At 45.4% G+C, this 20700-nt stretch overlaps 2 protein-coding genes across 3 annotated transcripts in view; both read left to right on the top strand.

Annotated features, from left to right (window-relative positions):
* The first annotated feature begins 1902 nt into the window (after positions 1 to 1902).
* Positions 1903 to 9544, top strand: slc13a1 (solute carrier family 13 member 1). The gene is made up of 15 exons (XM_023838737.2): positions 1903 to 2035; positions 2816 to 2944; positions 3174 to 3310; positions 3667 to 3854; positions 4053 to 4092; positions 4205 to 4268; positions 4564 to 4721; positions 4839 to 4958; positions 5088 to 5186; positions 5438 to 5539; positions 6417 to 6511; positions 6931 to 7025; positions 7306 to 7467; positions 7696 to 7833; positions 8025 to 9544. Exons 1-15 carry the CDS (start codon positions 1937 to 1939, stop codon positions 8166 to 8168), a joined length of 1770 nt encoding a protein of 589 aa, XP_023694505.2. The 5' UTR covers positions 1903 to 1936; the 3' UTR covers positions 8169 to 9544.
* Positions 9545 to 9832: 288 nt separating this feature from the next.
* The window catches only part of LOC111857841 (calcium-dependent secretion activator 2-like), a 75951-nt gene continuing 65083 nt past the window's right edge, over positions 9833 to 20700 (top strand). For both annotated transcript variants that reach the window (XM_072709971.1, XM_072709970.1), the window contains exon 1: positions 9833 to 10419. In XM_072709971.1, coding sequence (XP_072566072.1) covers positions 10099 to 10419 — 321 coding nt within the window. In that variant the 5' untranslated portion in view covers positions 9833 to 10098. The remainder of the gene's footprint in view (positions 10420 to 20700) is intronic.

Here is a 20700-nt window from a genome sequence, read left to right as displayed (position 1 = left end):
TGCCAAACTTGTGGTTGTTTTTGTAATTTAATATATAGTAAATGTAGATTAAAGAGAAATACAAAATAATATCACAGATGAAATGACGCATAGCTAAAGCATAACTTAATTTTAAGTATTTAGGTTTAGGTAGTACATAATTTAACCAGCTTTGGAATTTGATACTTTTCTAGAAGGACGCCATCTTAACCTGGAATGCGGGAGAGCCGGGAGTCACATGATGCAGCTTCTGAGGAAATTAATTTTTTAGAGGATGTTCAGGATGAGCCAACGGGGGAGTTATCCTGTTGGAGGACTGACTGACGACTGATTGGCTGACCATGCTATACTTGCGTATAAATTGGAAGCAGGCTTCTTGGTCCTGTCCCTTGAGTAAAGCATGTGAAAGTGTAACTATATTCTATGTATGTACTAATTAACCACTTCATTCACACACTCTCCTTGTTTCTAAGAAGACACTTGCTGTTATTTCTGAGAAAAGGCAACAAGAAATCTTCACATTGTCAATGAGTAAGACAACAATAATGAGTGATTACAGGACACCAGCAAACATTATTTGGTCTTATCTCAAATTCTATCAAGAATTAATTGGACGCTAAATGCTAAAAAATAAAAAAAAAGAGCAACATAATTTCAGTTCAATAATAAGAGAACACCAGATAGTTTTTTTCCCCAATGTGTTAAAACAAGTTTTCCAAAAAGCCATAAAGTTTTACGATGTACTGTTTTAACAGGCTTATTGCCAACAGTAACTGACTCGTGATAATAAGAATTGCTCGACGTATTTCTTTGTTCTTTCCTGTCCTACTCTTTGTGGACAATTTTTAAATTGTTAAGCTGCCGTTCTGCTTTTATTAAACTGGCTTGTTTTCTGAGGTTGTTAATAATGTGTTTGCCCTCCCCTGAACTCTGTTAGCTGACAGTAAAATGTACTCCATTTAACACAATCCCAACCACAGACTTTGAACCTTGAGGACACCCCCTTTCCACCACTCCAGGCTTCTCATCTTTTGTTCTCCCGATGGACCCGGCTAATGCTAAGTGTTTAGCTTTGCCCGACACACCCTCTAGCACCTCGAGTTTAAGCTACGCGCTAACGCGCTAGCACGCTAGCCCCGAGCAGCTCTCCTGAACACAGTGCCCTAAAGGAAATCCACTTGAAAAAACATCTCTCCCTCACGCAGTTGTTGTTCTCCTTCATTCTCTTCTCTTGACAGGCAAAGTGAAGATGGGGCCAGGGTCATTTTTAAAAAATACTCTCAAAATGACACCATCTCATCATTTCTATCCAGGCAGCATCTTCCCAGGACTGTAATTATTCAATCTAAATGAGCGATGCCCTGTCACAAAGTCAGAATGCTGCTTAGTTATGTCCAGCAACTAGAACACAGACTTCCACAATGCATTACAATGAAATCGGGGATTATTATGTCATAGGAGTAATTTATCGGGAGCCAGTTAGAACAAGCGGGATTAGAAGTGAGGCGTTAAAAGGGACGTCGTGTCTGGAGAAGGGAGATTCATGCGTGCGCTTGGGCCGTTTCTTTCTGAGGGCAGAGGCGAGAAAGTGTGATCAGAATTTAAGGAATAAAGCAGGTGTCCTGAAAGGATAGTGCACCGGCTGTAACCTCGAGCTTGAAAATTTAACCAAAATATCTGAAATATTAATGAAAAGGTTGACTGAAAAGGGATCTACAAAGTTACACAATGTTTTAGAGGAGGGCTGTAAGATTGTGTTGTGCTAATCTAAAGGGCTCACTCTGTCTGAGCATGCTCAGTAAGGCTCTCTAAGATCATAAACATTTCTAGTTAACCTGGGCTGGATAATGGCTTTGTGCTCATGGGTAAAGGTGAGGGTCTGGAGAAAAATTAATCGGATCTGGGGTATATAATGTGTCCCAGGGACGAGGCAAAGTATCCATCTGCCGTGGAGACGATGGGGTTCCTGAGTGCCGTCTGGTCGTACCGCAGCCTTGTCATCATCACCCTAACTCCTCTGATCCTGTTGCCCCTTCCACTCCTCATCAACGACAAGGTGAGGAAGGTCTCCTGCCTGTCACATAGCAGGGGGCGGGGGGGGGGGCTGCTTTGCCGTTAAATTTGCGGATAAATGGCAAAAGTTTTATTCTCTTTCTTTGATAGGTGTCTTGTGTGTTTAATTGCTGATTAGAGGAGGTGTGGAGTCAGTCATTCACAGTCAGTGTTTCTGTAAACATGGAGGAAGGGCTCTCCTTGTTTTTTTGTACAAATCCAACAGGGCAACAGTGAAGAAAGATGCAGGGGTGTGACAGGCAATAAAAAGCCACGCGATGCTGTTGTGTATGATGTGGGAATCTGTGGTTTCTGCTGACCCATACGAAAGGGATGGAAAAAGTCTTTCTGTGGTCAGAAATGAGTTGTATGATCATAAGTCCTTTAAAATGAAAGGCAGCTAAGCCTGTTGGATTTGTTCCAAAGTTGGAGATAATTCCAAATTAATTGGGAACATTTGTTTCCAATGCTAACATACTTAAATCACATGTTTGTAGGAGGGGAACTAAATTACTACTGAATGTACCTTGTGATTATAATACAACTACAAAATTGCTCAAAAACAGATTAGTACTACTGAGTAAAAAAAAAATTATGAAACAAAAAAGTACATATTTATGCCTTGGCCAGAAGGTCATGGAAGATCAAAACGTCATATGTTCTGCTCGACTGTCCAAAAAACCTAGAATTTATGCATTTATGTTTAAGGACCATTTCGGAGAACTTAATTTTCTCATTGTATCAGATTGAAAGCACATCTGCAATTTCAACACTCTTCCTGTAGGTGGCAGAATGCGCATTCACACTGCTGGTCATGGCTGTGTACTGGCTGACGGAGGCCATGCCGATCTCCGTCACCGCCCTGCTTCCTGCTCTCCTCTTCCCACTCTTTGGCATCATGAAGTCATCTGAGGTAAAACCTCACCCAACCAGCCACTCAGTAACAGCTGACAAACTATGACCACAGAATTGCAAAGTGTCGTAACATCAAAATCTAATTATGAATGCATATTATTATTTAAAAAATCACAAATGTACTCATCGTTTGTATGTATATACACTCCGTGGTATGTGTGTGCTTGCATCAGATGATGGTTTCTTCAGACTGCTGTCTATTCACACCCTTGTTCTGCTTGGTCCAGGTGGCTTCAGTCTACTTCAAAGACTTCCACCTTCTCTTGACCGGGGTTGTGTGTCTGGCCACGTCCATCGAGAAGTGGAACCTCCACAAGAGGATCGCCCTGAAGTTGGTCATCCTGGTCGGAGTCAACCCCGGATGGTGAGGAGCAGATCTGCTCAATCACCTCTTTCCGACCCGCTAGAAGCACCAAAGTGTTTCATTAATAAAAGGCGTCTTCCACAAAACCCTCACGTCTCCTGAGAGGAATGAGAAACGACAGACTCGACCTGGCTGGCGTCCCCGTTAAATTTGTTACTAGATAACAAGGGAAGGACTTTGTCTGACATGATAAGAATTGGACAGGATAGTGTCTTGTTCCCGGACTCTGATTAATGGTTTAATCTGTGATGATGATGGATAAAATGCCTATAGTCTGGCCAGCAGGCTGTCATTCCCAGCAATCTGGTGATAAGCAGCCTGCCCCCTGCTGGTCTTGAGCAGAGTTTGTCTTGCAGGTTGATGCTGGGCTTTATGTTCAGCTCGGCCTTCCTGTCCATGTGGCTGAGCAACACGTCCACGGCCGCCATGGTGATGCCCATCGTGGAGGCCGTCATCCAGCAGATTCTCAATGCCGAGAGCCGCGTCTCCGTACAGCGCCGCCATGAGCTGGTGGGCACGTGCAACCCAGGGCTCCAGCTGGAGGGTGAGGCCCGGTCCTTGGGCTACATCGAGGTGCTTCAGGGTCATTAGCTGCAGCTGCTCTGTTCCATAAAGAAGCCACCCAGACAACAAGTGAAACGTTTGTTACGTTACAAATGTTATAGACATCGGCATGTTCATTTTGTTTGGATTTTCAAAGGAAAGCAAATTCATTTAACAGCTACCTGTTTTCGATCCACAGAAGTCAAAGACCAGTCGATGCAAACCAAAGAAATCATGAGGTATTACCGGTGACCTCTCAGGATTTTCTCGACGAATTACAACGTTATGCTAATTCCAAAAAAAAAACTCTGAAAGCCACTCGTGTTTTTCTCCCCCTGCTGTGTCATTCAGTAACTGTGAGACGTCCAAAGCTGTGCTGTGTGCTGTCCCAGAGGAGCCCCCTCCACACACTGAGGTAGGTTTTCGAGGAACTTCAGGCCGGTATGATCGCCTCACCTGCTGGGCCAAATCGCATACTAACTCCTACTTTCCATGCTTACTCAATAATCCATTAATTCCAATCCGTTTAATTCCCTTTGGTGTTCTTCTGGGGAGAGAGAATGAAAGCAGCAAGCAGGCTCACATGCTTGAATTGTTGGCATGATTATGGCCTGGGGTGTGTGGATATTTGTGATTAAGGAGGTGTTGGCGGGTGTTGGGTTCACATTTTCTAATGATGGTGACCATACGCAATTGCTCCTCCCACTTAGGTGTCCATCCCCGAGCCACAGGGCCGCTACCGGAGCAGGAAGGATCACTTGATGTGCAAGGGTCTGTCTCTGAGTATCGCCTACGCATCCACGATTGGAGGGATCACAACCCTCACCGGGACCTCTACCAATCTCATCTTTGCTGAGCAGATTAATCAGTGAGTTAGCCCACCCTAGCGTTCTGATTGGGGTTTGGTGCTTGGTGCAGTGAAAAAAGGCGACTCGGCATCGGTTGGAGACTTGAGTATGTAACCCACACCTGTGACCCCTGACAGGTATTACCCAGAATGCAACTGCGTGAACTTTGGGAACTGGTTCATCATGTGCTTCCCCATCAGCATCATCGTGCTGCTGTTGTCCTGGGTCTGGCTCCACTGGATGTTCCTGGGGTTTGAGTGAGTATCACCCTCTTCTCATGTAACCAGCAGAAACTGGGCTTCCTGTGCCCTGTAATGAGCCAGGTGCAGACCACACGTCCTCCTTGTTAAAGCCGACCCCCTCCTACCTGTGATTAAAAACCGCAGCTTCAGGTCCCTGTTCAGCTGCAGAAAGGAGAAGTCGGAGAGGGAGAAAGCGACAGCTAAAGTCATCGAGGAAGAGTACCGCGCCTTGGGACCCTTGAGGTCAGTCATGCTGCTGGCCCATTATGACAGCTATTTATATCTCTCTTGGCACTAATCCTTTCCAGCGGCAGTGTAATATATGTGTGATATGACCATCCACCTGCTTATGCAGCCGGATCTTTACTGAGCAATTCAGGTTAAGTGCCTTTAGCGAGAACAAGACAGAGAGAATTCTATGGAGGGGGCTGTTTCTTGATTAAGAAAGGTTTGGACACATGGCGACAATCTGCTTTAACTCGCCTTGCTTGCAGGCCCCAGGAGATGATAACGCTGGTCATCTTCATGCTGATGGTCCTGCTGTGGTTCACCAGGAATCCAGGCTTCATGCCAGGCTGGGCTTCACTCTTCTCAAAGTAAGAGTCTCGCCAGCTGTCAGACCACACACAGACCACACACGGACCACTCCCAGACCACACACAGACCACACACGGACCACTCTCAGACCACACACAGACCTCACATAGACTGCATGCAGACCACATGTAGAGCAATCTCAGATTGCACGTTGATTGCTCTCAGACCACACACAAACCACATGCAGACCACTCTCTGACCGCACACAGATCACACCCGGACCACTCTCACACTTCATGCAGACCTCTATTAGACTGCAAACAGACCACACCCAGACTGCATGCAGACCTCACACACACCAAACCCAAACCGCACACAGTGATCGCCTTTCCAATGTATGAGGTGTTAATCACAAAGCTGTCCCATTTTTGTACTTACTTGTGTCATGGAGACAAACTTGGAAGTAAGATCCAGTTGTGGATTTTAATTCCAAAAGCTAAATCATTATTCCAAGATCATATTCAACAAAAGTAGATCAGGTGTTGGCAAATCCAGAGAACTGTAAACTGAGAAATGAAGCCAAGGATAATTTTGGCTAGAGAATATGAAATCAAACTAAACGCTCCGACCGTAACTCGAGGAGGAGAGCCGTGACTTTGCATTGGGCGAGAGTCTCAAAGGTGTGAGCGGTCGTGATACACAGGCACACACTCTCAGAAACCCAAATAGTCCATTTCGTATTCTGGCTAGGGGACTCACTGGTGTCTCCTTGTGGTCGACTCTGATGTCTGCGATGGTGTGACAACACCACGGCATACAAACAGCCACCCATCTGGAAATCCTTAAACCCATAGAAACTCTGTACTTTGGTCTCGTAAGAAGCCCTTGAAGAGCATTACTAACTCCGACGTTCCCCTGTCCCCCTCCTCTCTGCAGCTTCGAGGGCTACGCCACAGACGCCACAGTTGCCATCCTGCTGGGCCTGACGCTCTACATCATCCCAGCACACAAGCCCACCCACCCCAAATTCGGTATGACCGACATCTCTTGACCATTACGTTGTTCAGCTGGTTACTCACCCGGAATGACTAACAAAGCTTTCAACTTTAACCACTTACATGCCGCAGGTTATTTTTAAAAAAGTCAAGTTAAGTGCTTTTTTCATCAAGGTACAACAGCACCTCCCAAATGGTAATTGTGCCTATTATCTTACAGTGTAGAACTGGGGAGTTCCCTGTTTTTGATGGAGGACTCTGTCCCTCCCTCGACACCAATGGTGAACAAATTCCAGTAAATGCAGTGGAGGATTGATAGGAAAGAAGTTTTTTGCTCTGCTTGGGAGCTACGGCTGCCCATGATTGTGGCTGTAATTCCATGTTGAGCACTGAAGGCAGCCATAACCAGGATGGAAGAGTGATGTCATCCATTTCTTGTTCTTTTTCTCATGCAGAGACGCTAATTTCATGGAAGGAGTTCCAGTCCTGCATGCCGTGGGAAATCGGCATCCTTGTTGGTGGAGGCTTTGCACTTGCTGAAGGCACCAAGGTACCATCTCACCTTTGCCCAGGACAGGGAACTACCTTAGTGTCACAGAAACAGAAAGGGAACTTGCAATAGTGCATCTCTCCATTCAATGTCGAATAAAGGTAAAGATGTTTGTCCTAGCTTTCATGATGGATTTTATGGATTTTTTTGGACACATCCACACCCAGGAAAATAAGTGTCACGGGGAAGTGGGTGTATCCTGTAGGAACGTCGGCCGCAGCATGTGAGCTGCACGGCCTGCTCCAGCACACCTCCCAGAGTATCCTTCGCCTTCTGACAGGTCTCCGGTCTGTCTGCCTGGGTGGGGAGTCTGCTCACCCCCTTGGGAAGCCTCCCCAGCTGGCTGATCATCACCATCACCTGCATCCTCACCACCAGCGTGACGGAGGTGGCCAGCAACCCAGCCACCATCACCATCTTCCTGCCTATCCTCACTGCTCTGGTGCGCCGGTTTCTCCGCCATGACAAGAACACTAACACCATAGCGACAGCACACTATAATCAGTCTCCCCTGTTGTGACTCATTAATTTCAGCTATTGAAAAATTTCTTGAGTATTTTAAAATCGGATCATTTTATTTGCATTTGGAAGTTTGACTCAGACTTGGTGCAAGCATGCATGCACGTTGATGCCAGCGTTGGTCATGTGACCCTCTTCTTACGCCTGACAGTCTGAAGCCATCCAGGTGAATCCGCTGTACATCCTCATACCAACAACACTCTGCACCTCCTTTGCCTTCCTCCTGCCTGTATCTAACCCCCCCAACGCCATCGTCTTCACCTACGGCCACATCACCGTCATGGATATGGTGAGTGTTTACTAAAGCGCGTCCCCCGCAGAAGAGAGCCGGCTCTGGATTTCTCTGGCTGTTACTCAGCCCCCCATCAAGGGGAAACATTTGCCCTGTGCTTAGTTATGGATTTAATAAGGACTGAGTGATAGGATTAAGAGCCAGTTTTAGATGTTGCTGCTCTTGATATCTGCCTGATGTGATTTCAGGTGAAGGCGGGACTTGGTGTGAACATCATCGGTGTCCTTGTGGTCTTATTGGCTGTGACAACGTGGGGAATTCCACTGTATGATTTGAACAACTACCCTTCCTGGGCACCTCTTCCCGGTGCCCCAAATTCCACAGCAGTCTGAGCTTCGACAGACTCTCTGAACTTCCATGGACTCTTCATATGTTTATCTGAGTGCTTCAGTTTGCTGTCGCACCTCGATGACGGGGACATTCTTGCAATGCTCGCCAGACTTGAGGAAAAGTGAGCCCCACTTTTAAAGAATCTGTGATTGGACTTAACAGTTCAGTCAAAATTCCTCTTAAATCCACCAGGTGGACTAGCGGTCGAGAAGTTAGACTTGGGGCCAAGAGGGATGCAGTTTCAATTTCAGAAGGAAAAGTGTCGCAAGGTCCTTGACCTAAATCAATACAGTGTCCAGCTGTCTAAACAGAGGTAAAAGTGTAAAATTGTAAATGATGTAAATCACTTTTGTTAAATATGTATCATAACAATAATATATAATGGTGATAGTCCAGCTTTTGTTTAGAAAATCCCCTTTTCCCAAGAGACTACCGTCAGGAAAACCAAGGGAATATGGTTTTGAGTTAAATGCAGTTAAGAGCCTTTTCCCAGGGCTGGCTTGCCTTTTTATGGAATAAAAGCACCCATGTTTCAGGTCTATACTATTACTGGGTGTAGCTGTAAGCAGATAATGTGACACAGAATTATGTACCTGCTGACCAGGTCCCCCTCAGGGACACGAGAAGACATACTCCGTCTCCTGATCGTCTTACAGCCTACCTCAACATTAAAAGCTTCGCGCGGGCAGGCCCGAAGGTGTCACAGATGGGGGCGCGTGCCTGCGTGCATGGATGTACGTATTCATATCCAGTTTTGAACCAAAACGGGAAGCTGGTAGCAGAAAGGTCTAATCAAACAACTTACGGTGAAGTAAAAATCTAATTTTAAAACTAAATTAATATGTAATAGAATTACTATGGATCCCAGATATATTATGGCAATATTGTATTCGACGTAGAAGAAATATAACAGTCCGTTACAAAAGCGGCAGGGCGCCATCTAGTGGTTGTAGTTATCCCATTTATTAATTACTGTAGTCATAGACTTTTTAATGGCCAAATATGCCGGATCGCTTCGCTCCGAGGCATTCTGCTATTCAGAAAGGTTCCCGTAAGATGTTTCATCTGAATTTTTTACTCTACCGATGATCTGTGAATGCGCTGTTTCCCAATGAATGTATAGCTTAATATCTTATAGCTAGTGGGGTGCTGTGAATGAAGTTTTTTTTTTTTAAAAAAGAAAAAAAAGTACTGTACTAAATGTTAACGAAGTATGTGTAATATCGATTTATTATTGTATAGCGAAAATATGTATACACGCAATATGTATAATGAGTTTTCTTTCACCAAACGCATGTGTATACCAGAATGCCGGTCAACCCACGCTCCTGCGGATTAATGAACACGAAGAGAATAAAACGATTTCACTAACTTTGAATATGAGCCTCACTTATGTTCTTGAAAGCCATAAGACGGTCATACAAATGAAATGATGAAAATAATCATGACGTGCAGTATACGTTGAATACATTGTAGTTCATTTTAATAGTTAATTTATGCAATTTTGTCCATACCCGGTTTTGCATAAAGACATATTTTGTGTGTTGTTGTTTCATTATCCATTAGGTTTGGATGATGCATGGATTTTTAGTATTTTATCTCAGAAACTTATCAAAATGATCAATGGGAAGGAGTAACTGAGTCCTCTATATAACCGCGTCTCCCTCCCACGTGTTGATCTCACTTGGCGCTACAGGTCTCCTACCTGTGCGGCCCCGACATCTGCGCTGTTTGACCTAATAGAGAGCGGAAAATCGGTTGGCAATAAAACTCCTCCCTCCACTTTGAGGATTAACACACATTATCCTCAAACTCGGCGTGCTCCTCCGGAAAAAATAACCAAGGGGGCAGAAGCTGGCACAGTTATTGCGCATCTGAATTCGGCGCAGTTCACTTTGGGTGAGCGGCAGTTACTGTGGATCAGAGGCGGCTATGCTGGATCCGTCCTCCAGCGAGGAATCGGGTGAAGAAGGTCGAGAAGAGGAGATCCGGGATGCTGCTCCGGCGGTCAGTCCGCAGAGGTCCGTGTCTGCGCAAGGACGAGACAGCCGGGATGGGAAGCGAGCAGGATCGGCTCGACCGCGACCCGCCAGCCCTGTCCCCGGCGAGAAAGAGAAAAACGAGCGTGAGAAACTTCAAAAAGAGGGAGCGGAGCGAAGGGTCATTTTGCAAATATACGTGTTCGTGCTGAGGTGCATCGCCTACCCGTTCAATGCCAAGCAACCGACCGACATGGCACGGAAGCAGCCGAAGGTGAGCCGCCGCCAGTAACTTCAACAGGCTGTTTCTTCTCCACTTCAAAAGCGTTGGCGCTGTTTAAACTATTTCCTATTTATACGGGGGGATTTTCTATTTTATTTACATTTCTTTGACGGATAGCAAAATCCACACTGTTGTGAGTAGAAAATAAACGACAGCAATTGTTAGCATTATTGGAATTTCGCCGTTCGTGTTAATGATGGTTTAAAATGTGTTTTACTATTGAGCCGTGTATATGCACTCATTTTATGTATTCTATCAGTATATGTGGCTTCTTTTTGTAATTTTGTTTTTCTTTTTTTTGTCTGGTGTAATTTATAGTAACATCGAGTCATGTCATCCGTGTATTAATACCAGATGTAACCTGTCAGCATGTCGGGCATCATCCACATGCAGATCGGCAGCCGAACTGTATAGGCTACAGCATGAATGGAAGTACAGCCTGGCGTAACCTGGCGATCAGTGTTGCTATGCGCCTTCACAGACCAGGGAATTGGTTTGAATTGATGGGTCTGGCTCTTGGTGTCACGCGTACCGAAGTACTCGTGCATGGAGTGATTCTGGGTTCGTGGTTCGGTGTGTTTTTTAATTTTTTATTTTCAATAAAACACTTCAGGGAAAGTGTGCTGAGAGTAGAAAGGCAGGACTTCTTTTGAAAATGCATAAAACATGCCCTCCTACTGGAAAATACGTGTATAGGATGAACTGGGAATGTGAAAGCCCATCCCACTGCCATTAATATGTCTTATGACCGAATCCCCTTAGTCAGACGACAGTGAAATAGCTTCAAAGGCAGTTAAGAAAATATCTGCCGTTTTATTAGCCTATTTATTATTGCTATTGTTGTTATTATTTTGTTATTATTATTATTATTATCTGCTCTGGTGAGTTTCTTGTTTTCTGCATTCCGTGCATTTCAGCACAGAAAACACCAGGGACGGCTCCACTGGGCGGGGTGGCTTTGGTACACATGTGCTTCATCTAAATCCTGTATGCTTTGAATTAAACATGTGGTTCCATATTTTTTCAAACTTTTATTACCTGTAGCAGAGAGTGACAAAAACGCCATAAAACTATTAAAACTGCAACCGGCAGCTTGGCATGAAAATTTCCTCGCCGCGTTAAATATGAACTTAATAACATTTAGCCAGTTCCCTTCCGATGAAGGATCTTTAAGCAGGACTGCAGTTAAACGTGTTAATTTCTTCTTGATTTGTAAGGTGAGGATGCCGATCACATATCGAGCGATTATTCACACCGAACTCCGTAATTAGGACCGCAGCGGCCACCTGACATTTATCCCGAGCGATCTGGACGTCGCTCTTTGTTTGATTGTTTTGTTCCCATCCCAGGTTTAATACCCAGACGCTCAATCCGGCAGTATTTTGACAGCTCCTTAATTGTGGGCGTGGCCACGAGATTCCTCGTATCTACCACGTGCGGTTAATAACACGGCAATGATGTTATGTCGCTGATTAGTAAGTTATACAAGCAGCAGATTAATTGACTCTGCATTATCATAATTAGAACTTGCCTCTGTAGATAGTCTTCTGCGCTTTTAATTGCTTATCGCTGTTAAGCATAATGAATTGTATATTTAAAAACCTCATTTTAATTACAGTTCACTCGGGGTCTGATGCATTGCTGACAATCTTGTCCCCAATAATTAATTTCTCAGCGCATGGCAGGCGAGGCCTACACCACACTCCCCCCAGATGACCCCCCCCCCCCCCCCCCGTTATTCTTTGAGGATAAAACCACATCAGGACCGAAAGGGTCATCGGCCTGTCTTTTCGGGCCCCTGATGGAGATCTCGCTCTGTGACTGGCGTCCCTGTATCTGCGCCACCCGTGGCCGATCTGTCGTGCTAGAATGTCCGGAACATCACGTCCATAAGCCGAGAGAGCCGGACTGCTTTCTGTCCTCGTCCTGCTGATCGCTCCTCCGGTCGGTCAGGATGGTAACTCTGCTGTCTGCCGCGTGCCAACTGCACTTCCTGTCCCCTAGAACAGATCGCTGAAGGAGGAGTGTCTCTTTACCCTTTTTTTTTTTTTTTTTTTTTTTTTTTTTAATGCTGTTGGGGGCGAACTGTCCTGCTGTGTTCTGAACTGACTTAAGGAAAGGGGTGACCACAGGGAGGCTCATATGACAGCCAAATCCTGACGCAAACAGCACTTTTGTTCCATAGGTTGGCGGCCAGATCCCGGTATGGCATGACATCCTCTCTGCCACCCACGAGAATGCCCGTAGAAGTGGCGTGGGCAGCACGCATTTTATGTGTGTGGCTTTTTTTGGTCCTTCACTGGGGTAGCTTACCTGCTTCCCCCGTTCAGCCTCATTCAGTTTGTAAACTCACTTAAACAGTCAGGAAAGAAAACCATTGACAAGATCTACCTCCCATCCTCCTGGAGCCCCGGCAGGACCTAGTGTCCTTTTTGTCGTTTAGCTCTCTGATGCCGGGGAACCATAGAAACCGATCGGAGAGGAATGTCCCACACACTTTGTTCTGCACAATGGTTGCCGTATTGCTGGGTTATTAATTCTGCTGCCTGTGACAGTCCTTTATCTGAACGCTTCCTGTTCCCGTCTGTAGCTCCAGCTGGGGTGGCGTTCGCCGACTCCTGCCTGAGGGACGTCTCCTTTTTCTTCTGTCACATTGAGCTGTTTGCTTGTCACTTTCTCCGAGATGCACAGTCATCTTGACGGCGTTGAGCTTTGCCTCCTCGTGGTGCATAATCCGGGCATGAGAGAACGTTCTGGCTCCGTGGACAGCTTGTGAAAAGATGGTGGGGTGTTCCGGTGGTTTCTGTGCCCGTAACAATCACGCGTGTGGGTTTACCGGGATATATGTGAGACAGGATTGTAGCCAGGGGTGAATCCTGGTTGCAGCTGTAACTGTGTGAAATCTGCAGCAGAGTACGCTAACCGACTTAACGCGCAAATGCTGCAATCCGCGCTGTGTGTCTCAGCATTTCAGCTGATTTCTTTCATCTTGTACATCAGCTATATATCCGATTCTCTCGGTCTGAAGCGACATGCAGTTTTCACCCTTAGCTGGATTTTCATCAGCATTTGTTTAACATTTGTGCTTTCCTCAACCGTACATCTCCTGAATTGTGCCACGCTGTATTTTAACCATGAAATCTTGTGACTTGGGGGCTCTTGTCCCTGACTCTCGTGAACCCCCGGCCCGGTCAGGCCGTGCCGCAGCTCTGCTCTTAATTAGAGGCGATCAAGCTGTCGGCTGAAGAGCCAGCTTTTTTTCCCCCCAAATGCTTGCTGCACCACTCTTAATGCAGGATTTATAATGTCTTTCAATTGGCGCTGGTTGACGGGGACACAAAAGGTCCACCAGTGTTCCTGAATCATTCATGAAACAAAATCATTAATTCAAATTTTATATGAATAACATTATTACACATACTTCAGTTAGCTAATTGTTCTTTTTGTGACAAGTTTCATACTTGTGATAAGTGACATATTCAAATGCGGAGAAAAATGCTTTTCATTAGTATAGTGATGCACAAATGAGACATTAGCAAGCCGTATGGTATGGAGTGTGATCTGATTTTGCACATGCAGCCTATGCCAGAGTCCATCATTAATTAAAGAGCCAGAACATGCTTGCGCTACTGGTCCTGGGTTCAGAACCGCAGGTTTAAAGATGCTGTTGCAGGACTCCTTTTGATTTACACAGGGACGGCTAAGGTGATTGTGAGGCTCTGGATCGCCACGTGCAGCTTGATTCGGCTCTGCACCCATTCGTTAAGCCTGACAAAGCAACCAATGCCTGACTGATGGGCGTGGCCAAATGCCCCCGCATGTGAGATGATCCTTTGGCACTGTGAGAGCTTCCGTTCTGCATCTTGATTGTGGCATTTAATGGGTCTCAGGTTTATTTACTTACCCAGCTTGTGCTCCCTTGGTTATTTTTTTCAGGAGGATAATGTAGAGCTTCCAGTGTGCTGAATTGCTGTTGTGATGATCATGATCTCGTCCTGCTGCACCACCAGGCCGTTATCATGGTTTGATGGTGTCCTAACCCTTAGCATCCACCTCATAAATTCACACCTACGGTGGGTCTGTTCTTCCATTCCCCTCGAAGGGTTAACTGGCTCCTGGGGACCCACAGAGCGCGTTCTGTTGCTGTCGGTCAGGCTGCCTAGAATGAGGGTTGTCCCCGGGCAGTCCACAGAAACAGGTTATGTGCTGTATAAGGTCCTATTCCCTGGCTGCGTGGGAGGAAGCCATTATTATTATTATTATTATTATTATTATTATTATTATTATTATTATTATTACCCGTCATGGTAGCTGGTGTCACAGAGAGTGCAATTCTGCACAGTGCTTTTCAGACCATCTGTAAAAATGTAGCCGTGTGGTTCTCTGGGAATTAACTTGGCACTACCTACAGGTTTCCGGCCATTGTGATACTGGGTCCTGCTGTTTTGTAGATTACGATGCATAAGCTCTCTTAGCGTTACAGCATTGCACGCCTCTTCAGTGTTTGATGTTAGTCTTGCCTTCTTCCTCGGATCTGGGTGTTGTGGCACTGAACATGTTTCGTATGAAATCGTGTGAAGTTTAACCTAAGAGCTTTTTGTGTCTTCAGTGCTTATTTAGCATAAAGGTGCCAGTTTTTCTGTTCTGTTACACAGAAGTGACCGGCCCAAACAGCCTGGAACTTAGGCGTCAAAGCGCCTAAACAGGTCAACTGAACTATTTAGCCAAGCACAGGAGCCTTTGAGTTTAAAAGTAATTTGTAAAACTTGAAGTAGCTGAAAGTGATCCTCCTTGATATGGATTATCTGGTCACCCTAGATTATTCACATAGCTAATATCTGCCATGTTGAGTCTGTGCAGCCTGTGAAGTGAACTGCGTGCTTGGAATAACTTGATGTATTGATGGAACGTTGGAGATCACCATCACATGAAAGGCCCTTTAACGGAATCTGTCACCCTCCCGTGTATAGGATGATTACAACACATATCAATGTTTTCCTTTTTCTTCAAATTAAGCTTTTCATTTCTTCATGGAATAGATTTCCCAAATTTACAGAAGTACTCCTCAGATTAGATTGACTAATGACATAAACTGTGTGTTTTGTGTCTGCTGTCGTTCCCTTGGTTTTGCCTCTCCCTTGCGTGCAGGTTACACCAAATGACATTTTTAATCACATGACCTGAAAAGTGCTACTTTCAGCCTGCGGAGGTGAGTCAGCACGCTGTGGTGGTTTGATTGAGTCACCGCATGCAAAATGTCATTGCGAGGCTGTTTTAATGAAGTGAAGTTTGCAGAGGCTTTGGGTCGATTGATGGCTGTGGGAGGCAGCGCCCCCTTTTGGCTGCTCAGGGCTGCCTTCCTGCAGCGGGGTACATCCCTGGGCCATGCGCATGCTACCTTGCTGCTGGGACTGAAGGTTGGGCTGGTGGATTTGGTTGGACTAGGCAGTGTCTGAAGTGTCTTGTGATTGGATGAGAGCTGATCTGAAGTACAATATAATTGGACATTACTGTCCCAGGTTTGGTGTGATTGGAGGAGACGCAGGGTGCATCCAAAATGGCTCACGTACACAGTAAGTACTGATTATTTTTCTGAAGTGTACGACCTGACTGCCAGTGTAATACGTACTGTACGTTTGCATGATAACAGAATGCATGTCCTCGGATATACTGCAGTCGCCATCTTGCATATTACCCGACTCCAATGTTTAGCAATGATGTCACTTGATCTCTGAAAATTTAAAAATAGTTTTTAACCATCAATAAAAACATACACGTTCAAGTCAACTTATGTAACTGGGTGTTTTATTTTGTGCAGAGATGGCACTTCTTCTGTCATCGTGACACATTTCTGAGCGAGTGACAATCTTTATTCAGGCTGCAGCCTCAGCAGGCATGTGGGACAGTGTCACGCCCATTGCTGTCACACTCATGTCACATGCTGTATTTTGCCTACTACATAGCAAACAAGTATGCTATTTTGGATGCACCCATAGTCTTGGGTATTGTAGGCTGGAGGTGATATTCTTGTGGAGGGTTCTCCTAAACAACATGGAGATTAAGGGTGGGGTCATAGGCCTGAACAGGGGATGGCAGTGCATTGTGGGAATTCTGCTAAAACTCAAGCAAAAGTGCCCCCCCCCCCCCCCCCCACCTCATGTCTGACTTATTGATTGTCATATAACAAGAATTCTAGACACATGTTAGAGACCCAAAGACAAATAAACGATATTAATAAACCCAGGCTTCTGTGCTAATTACACAGCCTGTCAGTCACTGTGTCCGAACAGCTCCGGGTCTTAGTGAACCGACGGTCATGTGTCTTCATCTAGGACAACCAGAGAAAGCCAGCAGCTGACAGTGATGAGAGGAGAATGTGTGAGAAGTGCAGCTCTTCTGGGGTTCTGAGGTGGAACCTGCTTCAAACATGGAGGTGGTTCTGCTGTAGGGATCATGTAGTAGGATAGTCACCCATAGTTGTCTTTGGGGTCCCCCTGACCGGACAAGTGGGGTCCTCACTTTCATTTCCACGGCAGGTTTCCGCAGTTGACTGTGGGATTCTGCTATGAATCTCCTGGAAAAACGTTGTGTTTGTGTGTGTTTTTTTTTTTTTTTTTAATAAAAGCTTTCCATACCTAGTTTAGTGTGATCTTTTGTAGGCTTGTAGAAAATTGAGGTTGAAATTAACCAGTACTTTTCAGCACTGCGTTTCTGTGGAAAATTTCCATGTGGTTTTTGAAAGAACAAGGCACAGGTGAGTAATATCCTTTAATTTTGTGAAAATTATTTAAATGTAACATTTCTGGACAGAGAAATAAGTGAAATCTAAAGCGTTTTGGGCACCTGCTGCCAGTGTGTGCATGCAGCTCTCCACTTACAGAAAACCAACTGAAGTAAATCTGGCAAAACAAATCTGAGATGAATAGTTTATGGAAGTGCTGACTCAAAAAGGTGCCACATGCCTGTAAGCAAACTTTACGTTTTCATTTATTTAACATGTCATTTAGTATGTCTTACCAGTATATATTTAACTGATGTTTTTTTGTTTGTTTTATGGTGTCCTGACAGGGGCGTGGCTACAAATTCTGGGGCCCTTGACAAAATATCACCTTCTGTATGTATTTTCGCCTGTATGAGCTGCTGGGCCCCTGTGGTGATCTCCCCTCTGACTCCTAGGAGGGGTACATTTGTCTTGCATAAAACTTGACTTGTGTAAGGATTGTTGGTAAGGCTGGACCGGGATAAAAAAATGGTCCTGGACTTTGCAGTCCCCTCCGACGAATGTTGCCGGCCTGAGGGGGGTGGCGGTCCCCTATGATGTGTCTTACCCACCCCCGTACCCATTGGCCTTGCTGGAAAATCCCCAGTAGGCCATGTGGTCAGCCCAGCCTGGCTTTGTGGAAAGGAGTGCTTACGTTGGTCGGTCAACAGCTGCCTGCTGTACATCTACTTCACTTGGCGGGGGGGTCTGAATGGTGCTTTGGGCCACATGGCTGTTGTGACACTTGACCTTTCCTAAATGACGTGAGACTGGCCCCAGCCGCTGGCATCCCCGGGCCGGTGCAATTCGCTCTTAAGGGTCTCTGTCTCTCATTCCCAAATGCCTCCCTTCTCCAGCCTGCCGCTTGTGCTTGACATCAGCATTTATCCCCTCAATATGCGCCCTGATGTCATATTTGATCTCGACACGTACCATGTCAGCTGGGCTGTCAGGATCTTTGATCATGCTCTCTTAATGTAATTAAACTTCAAGGCTGATTGCTTTGTCACGGAGCCCTTGAATGTTCAAAGGCAGCCATATTTATCATAGATTCTTAATCAGCCTTCATTGTGGCCTATGTGGAATGTACCATATTATTTTTTTTAAGCAAATAATAGGACCTACAAAGTATTCCGGTGTGGTATGAAATTATTTTGTGTGATGAAAATAATTCAAAAAGTTCACATCTGCAACACGATTGCTTTTCCACTGACAGTTCTAGACCTGACCCCTCCAATCAATGTTGGGTTTTTTTTTTTTCCTTTCCTGCCCCCCCCCCCCCCAGAATCCATCAGTTTACTGGGTGCCTGGTGACAGCCTTGTCTGAACAGGCTGGATGTTGAGACTTAGATCCTGCAGCAGGCTTTGACAAATCCCCTGACAACTGCAACCGTAAACAGTGAACAAAGTCTGACATAGATCTGCGTAAACAGAGCACAGTCAACCTGGAGTGCATTGATTAAAGATGTGTGACCTGTCTGGGGAATGGCCACCTTCTGAAGTGAATTTGTTTTTGTCAGCTTTGATTCAAGATTCTAGCATTTGTGTGTATAATTGATGAAACGCTAAAATCATTTTGCATACTCATAAATCTCGTGCGTGACATATATAAAAGGTGGTTACAACACATTGTGCTTCTGAGGTGAAAAAAAAAATAAATAGAAAAATGTACACAATTCTGTATAAAAATAACTGACAAGAAGTACATTTCTCCCTTTAATTCCCTCCTCTCAACCTCGGTTTTAAGGTCTAAAATTAAATCTGCTGTTTGGACGCCTGTCATTTCTGCCAAGTATTAGTTTGCTTTTAAGTGAATTTGACTAGACAGTATTATATTATTATTTAGTATTAAGTTCCCCTGTCGGTCGTAACTTTTTTACAGATAAGAAATATCACCTTATTTTTTTCCTAATCACTGGTCATTTTTTACCGTTCTCATGTTGTTTGCTTTTGAAAGAGATATATAATATAAATAAATAAAAATTGTCAGCTCTCTGTTTCAATTTCCTGAGAAGACGGTGTCCCTAACTGTTGTGTCGACTGAACGAATCTGAACAAGACAAATGTCTCTTTGTGGGGCCAGGTAATGAAAGGTCACAAAGACGGCTCTCCTGTGCTCCCCGCCGCTGTACCACCAGAGTAGTTAATTGGAGGGCTGCAACAGGCTGGCTGAACGCCTTTTTCTTTCTTGCTGCCATTTGTCCTCTGTTCCGGCCGCTTGTACATTGCGTGTCTGTCGTTTCTCTCTTCTTACTGGGAGGAAGAACAGTGTCTCTCTCAGACGCTTGTGGGTGTCACCTGTGTTGCCTTACTCAGAGACCGCTTGGATGAAAAGGTGCTTTTATCTGTATTCTGAATGGCAGCTTTTCTGTCTGACACCTTTTTGTGACGTGAGTCCTGCAGGGCATCTGCCCAGCATGAGAAAATCGTCCGTCGGTACCAGTCACTACAGCGCTCATTTGGGAACGCCGCACCCAACAGCCACTGATCTTCAGTCAAGCTGAATTGCTCTCGAGTGCAGGGATATCTGATCAACTCAAGGAATGATCCGAGTTGCATGGGGGATGAGCTTATTTTATTGAGTGGTGTAATTTTCGATAAGATGAAGGCTGATCATCCTCTCAGCTCCCGGTCTGATTGAATGTTGACTTTCCATTCAGTTCAATTCATCTATTTTTATTTGGCCGACGTACAAGTGAGGCAAACGGCACATTGCAAACATTCATAGTCTAGGGGCCGACTTTGCATAAAGGCAAGTTAGCAGAGCTTCTGGTGAAAGCACAGGTACAAGTGTGAGCAGGTCTGGAGCAGGAGCTACACAATGTGTTATAAACAAAGCAATAACCTTAGACTGATATTCACTGTGTTGGTCATATCACAAGGGCTGTGGTGTTTGTAGGTCTTCTCAGGTATTTTCAGCAGTCTTGGTCCCCCAGACTTGACCAAGCACATGACTGATTTGTTCTGACAGCTCTGTTATACCTCAGGCGATCGTGGCCAGTGTCTCGCCAACGTCATTCACCCTGAGTACCAGCTTGGGCTGACCTGTCAGCTGCAGATGCGGGCTGGAGAGACATGGCAAGGATTCTTGAACTTCTGCATGTGCTGTTTCCTTAGTAAATGTGTGCGATATTTACTCCGCGTCCGCGCCCTCCGAAGGCCGTGCGGTGCGTTACGCCCTGCTGAGAGTGGCGTCCCCTAGGAGCTGTGACAATAAGAACGCTGGCCAGCAGCACTGACGTCTTCTGAGAGGTATCCAACGTTGTCATGACGATCCTCGGCAATGCCACGCTTCAGAAGAGGCACAATTGGCAAGTCACCGGGAGGGGGGGACTGTCCCCTACTCCACCCAGCCCCATTCCTCTACCCACTTAACCGCCACATTCTCATGTCTGTATGCCAATAGGCAGCTGCCAGTTACTTAATTAAATCTTGAAATCCTCATTGGCACCACCCCCCCTGCCCTTTAATTGGCTGGAAATGTGCTCTAGGGGACGAATACGTAGGATGAT

Source organism: Paramormyrops kingsleyae, chromosome 3 (assembly GCF_048594095.1).
Source record: "Paramormyrops kingsleyae isolate MSU_618 chromosome 3, PKINGS_0.4, whole genome shotgun sequence".
NCBI classification, from domain to species: Eukaryota; Metazoa; Chordata; class Actinopteri; order Osteoglossiformes; family Mormyridae; genus Paramormyrops; species Paramormyrops kingsleyae.
Note: the sequence above shows the minus strand (reverse complement) of the source record. Positions and strands in the feature narration are given on the sequence as shown.

What these genes read in the sequence shown, in the direction of transcription:
- slc13a1 (XM_023838737.2), top strand. Translation starts at nt 1,937, where the DNA reads ATGGGGTTCCTGAGTGCCGTCTGGTCGTACCGCAGCCTTGTCATCATC. An exon ending in CACTCCTCATCAACGACAAG is followed by an intron (nt 2,036 to 2,815) that starts GTGAGGAAGGTC and finishes CTCTTCCTGTAG; the next exon opens with GTGGCAGAATGCGCATTCAC. An exon ending in TGCCTATCCTCACTGCTCTG is followed by an intron (nt 7,468 to 7,695) that starts GTGCGCCGGTTT and finishes TACGCCTGACAG; the next exon opens with TCTGAAGCCATCCAGGTGAA.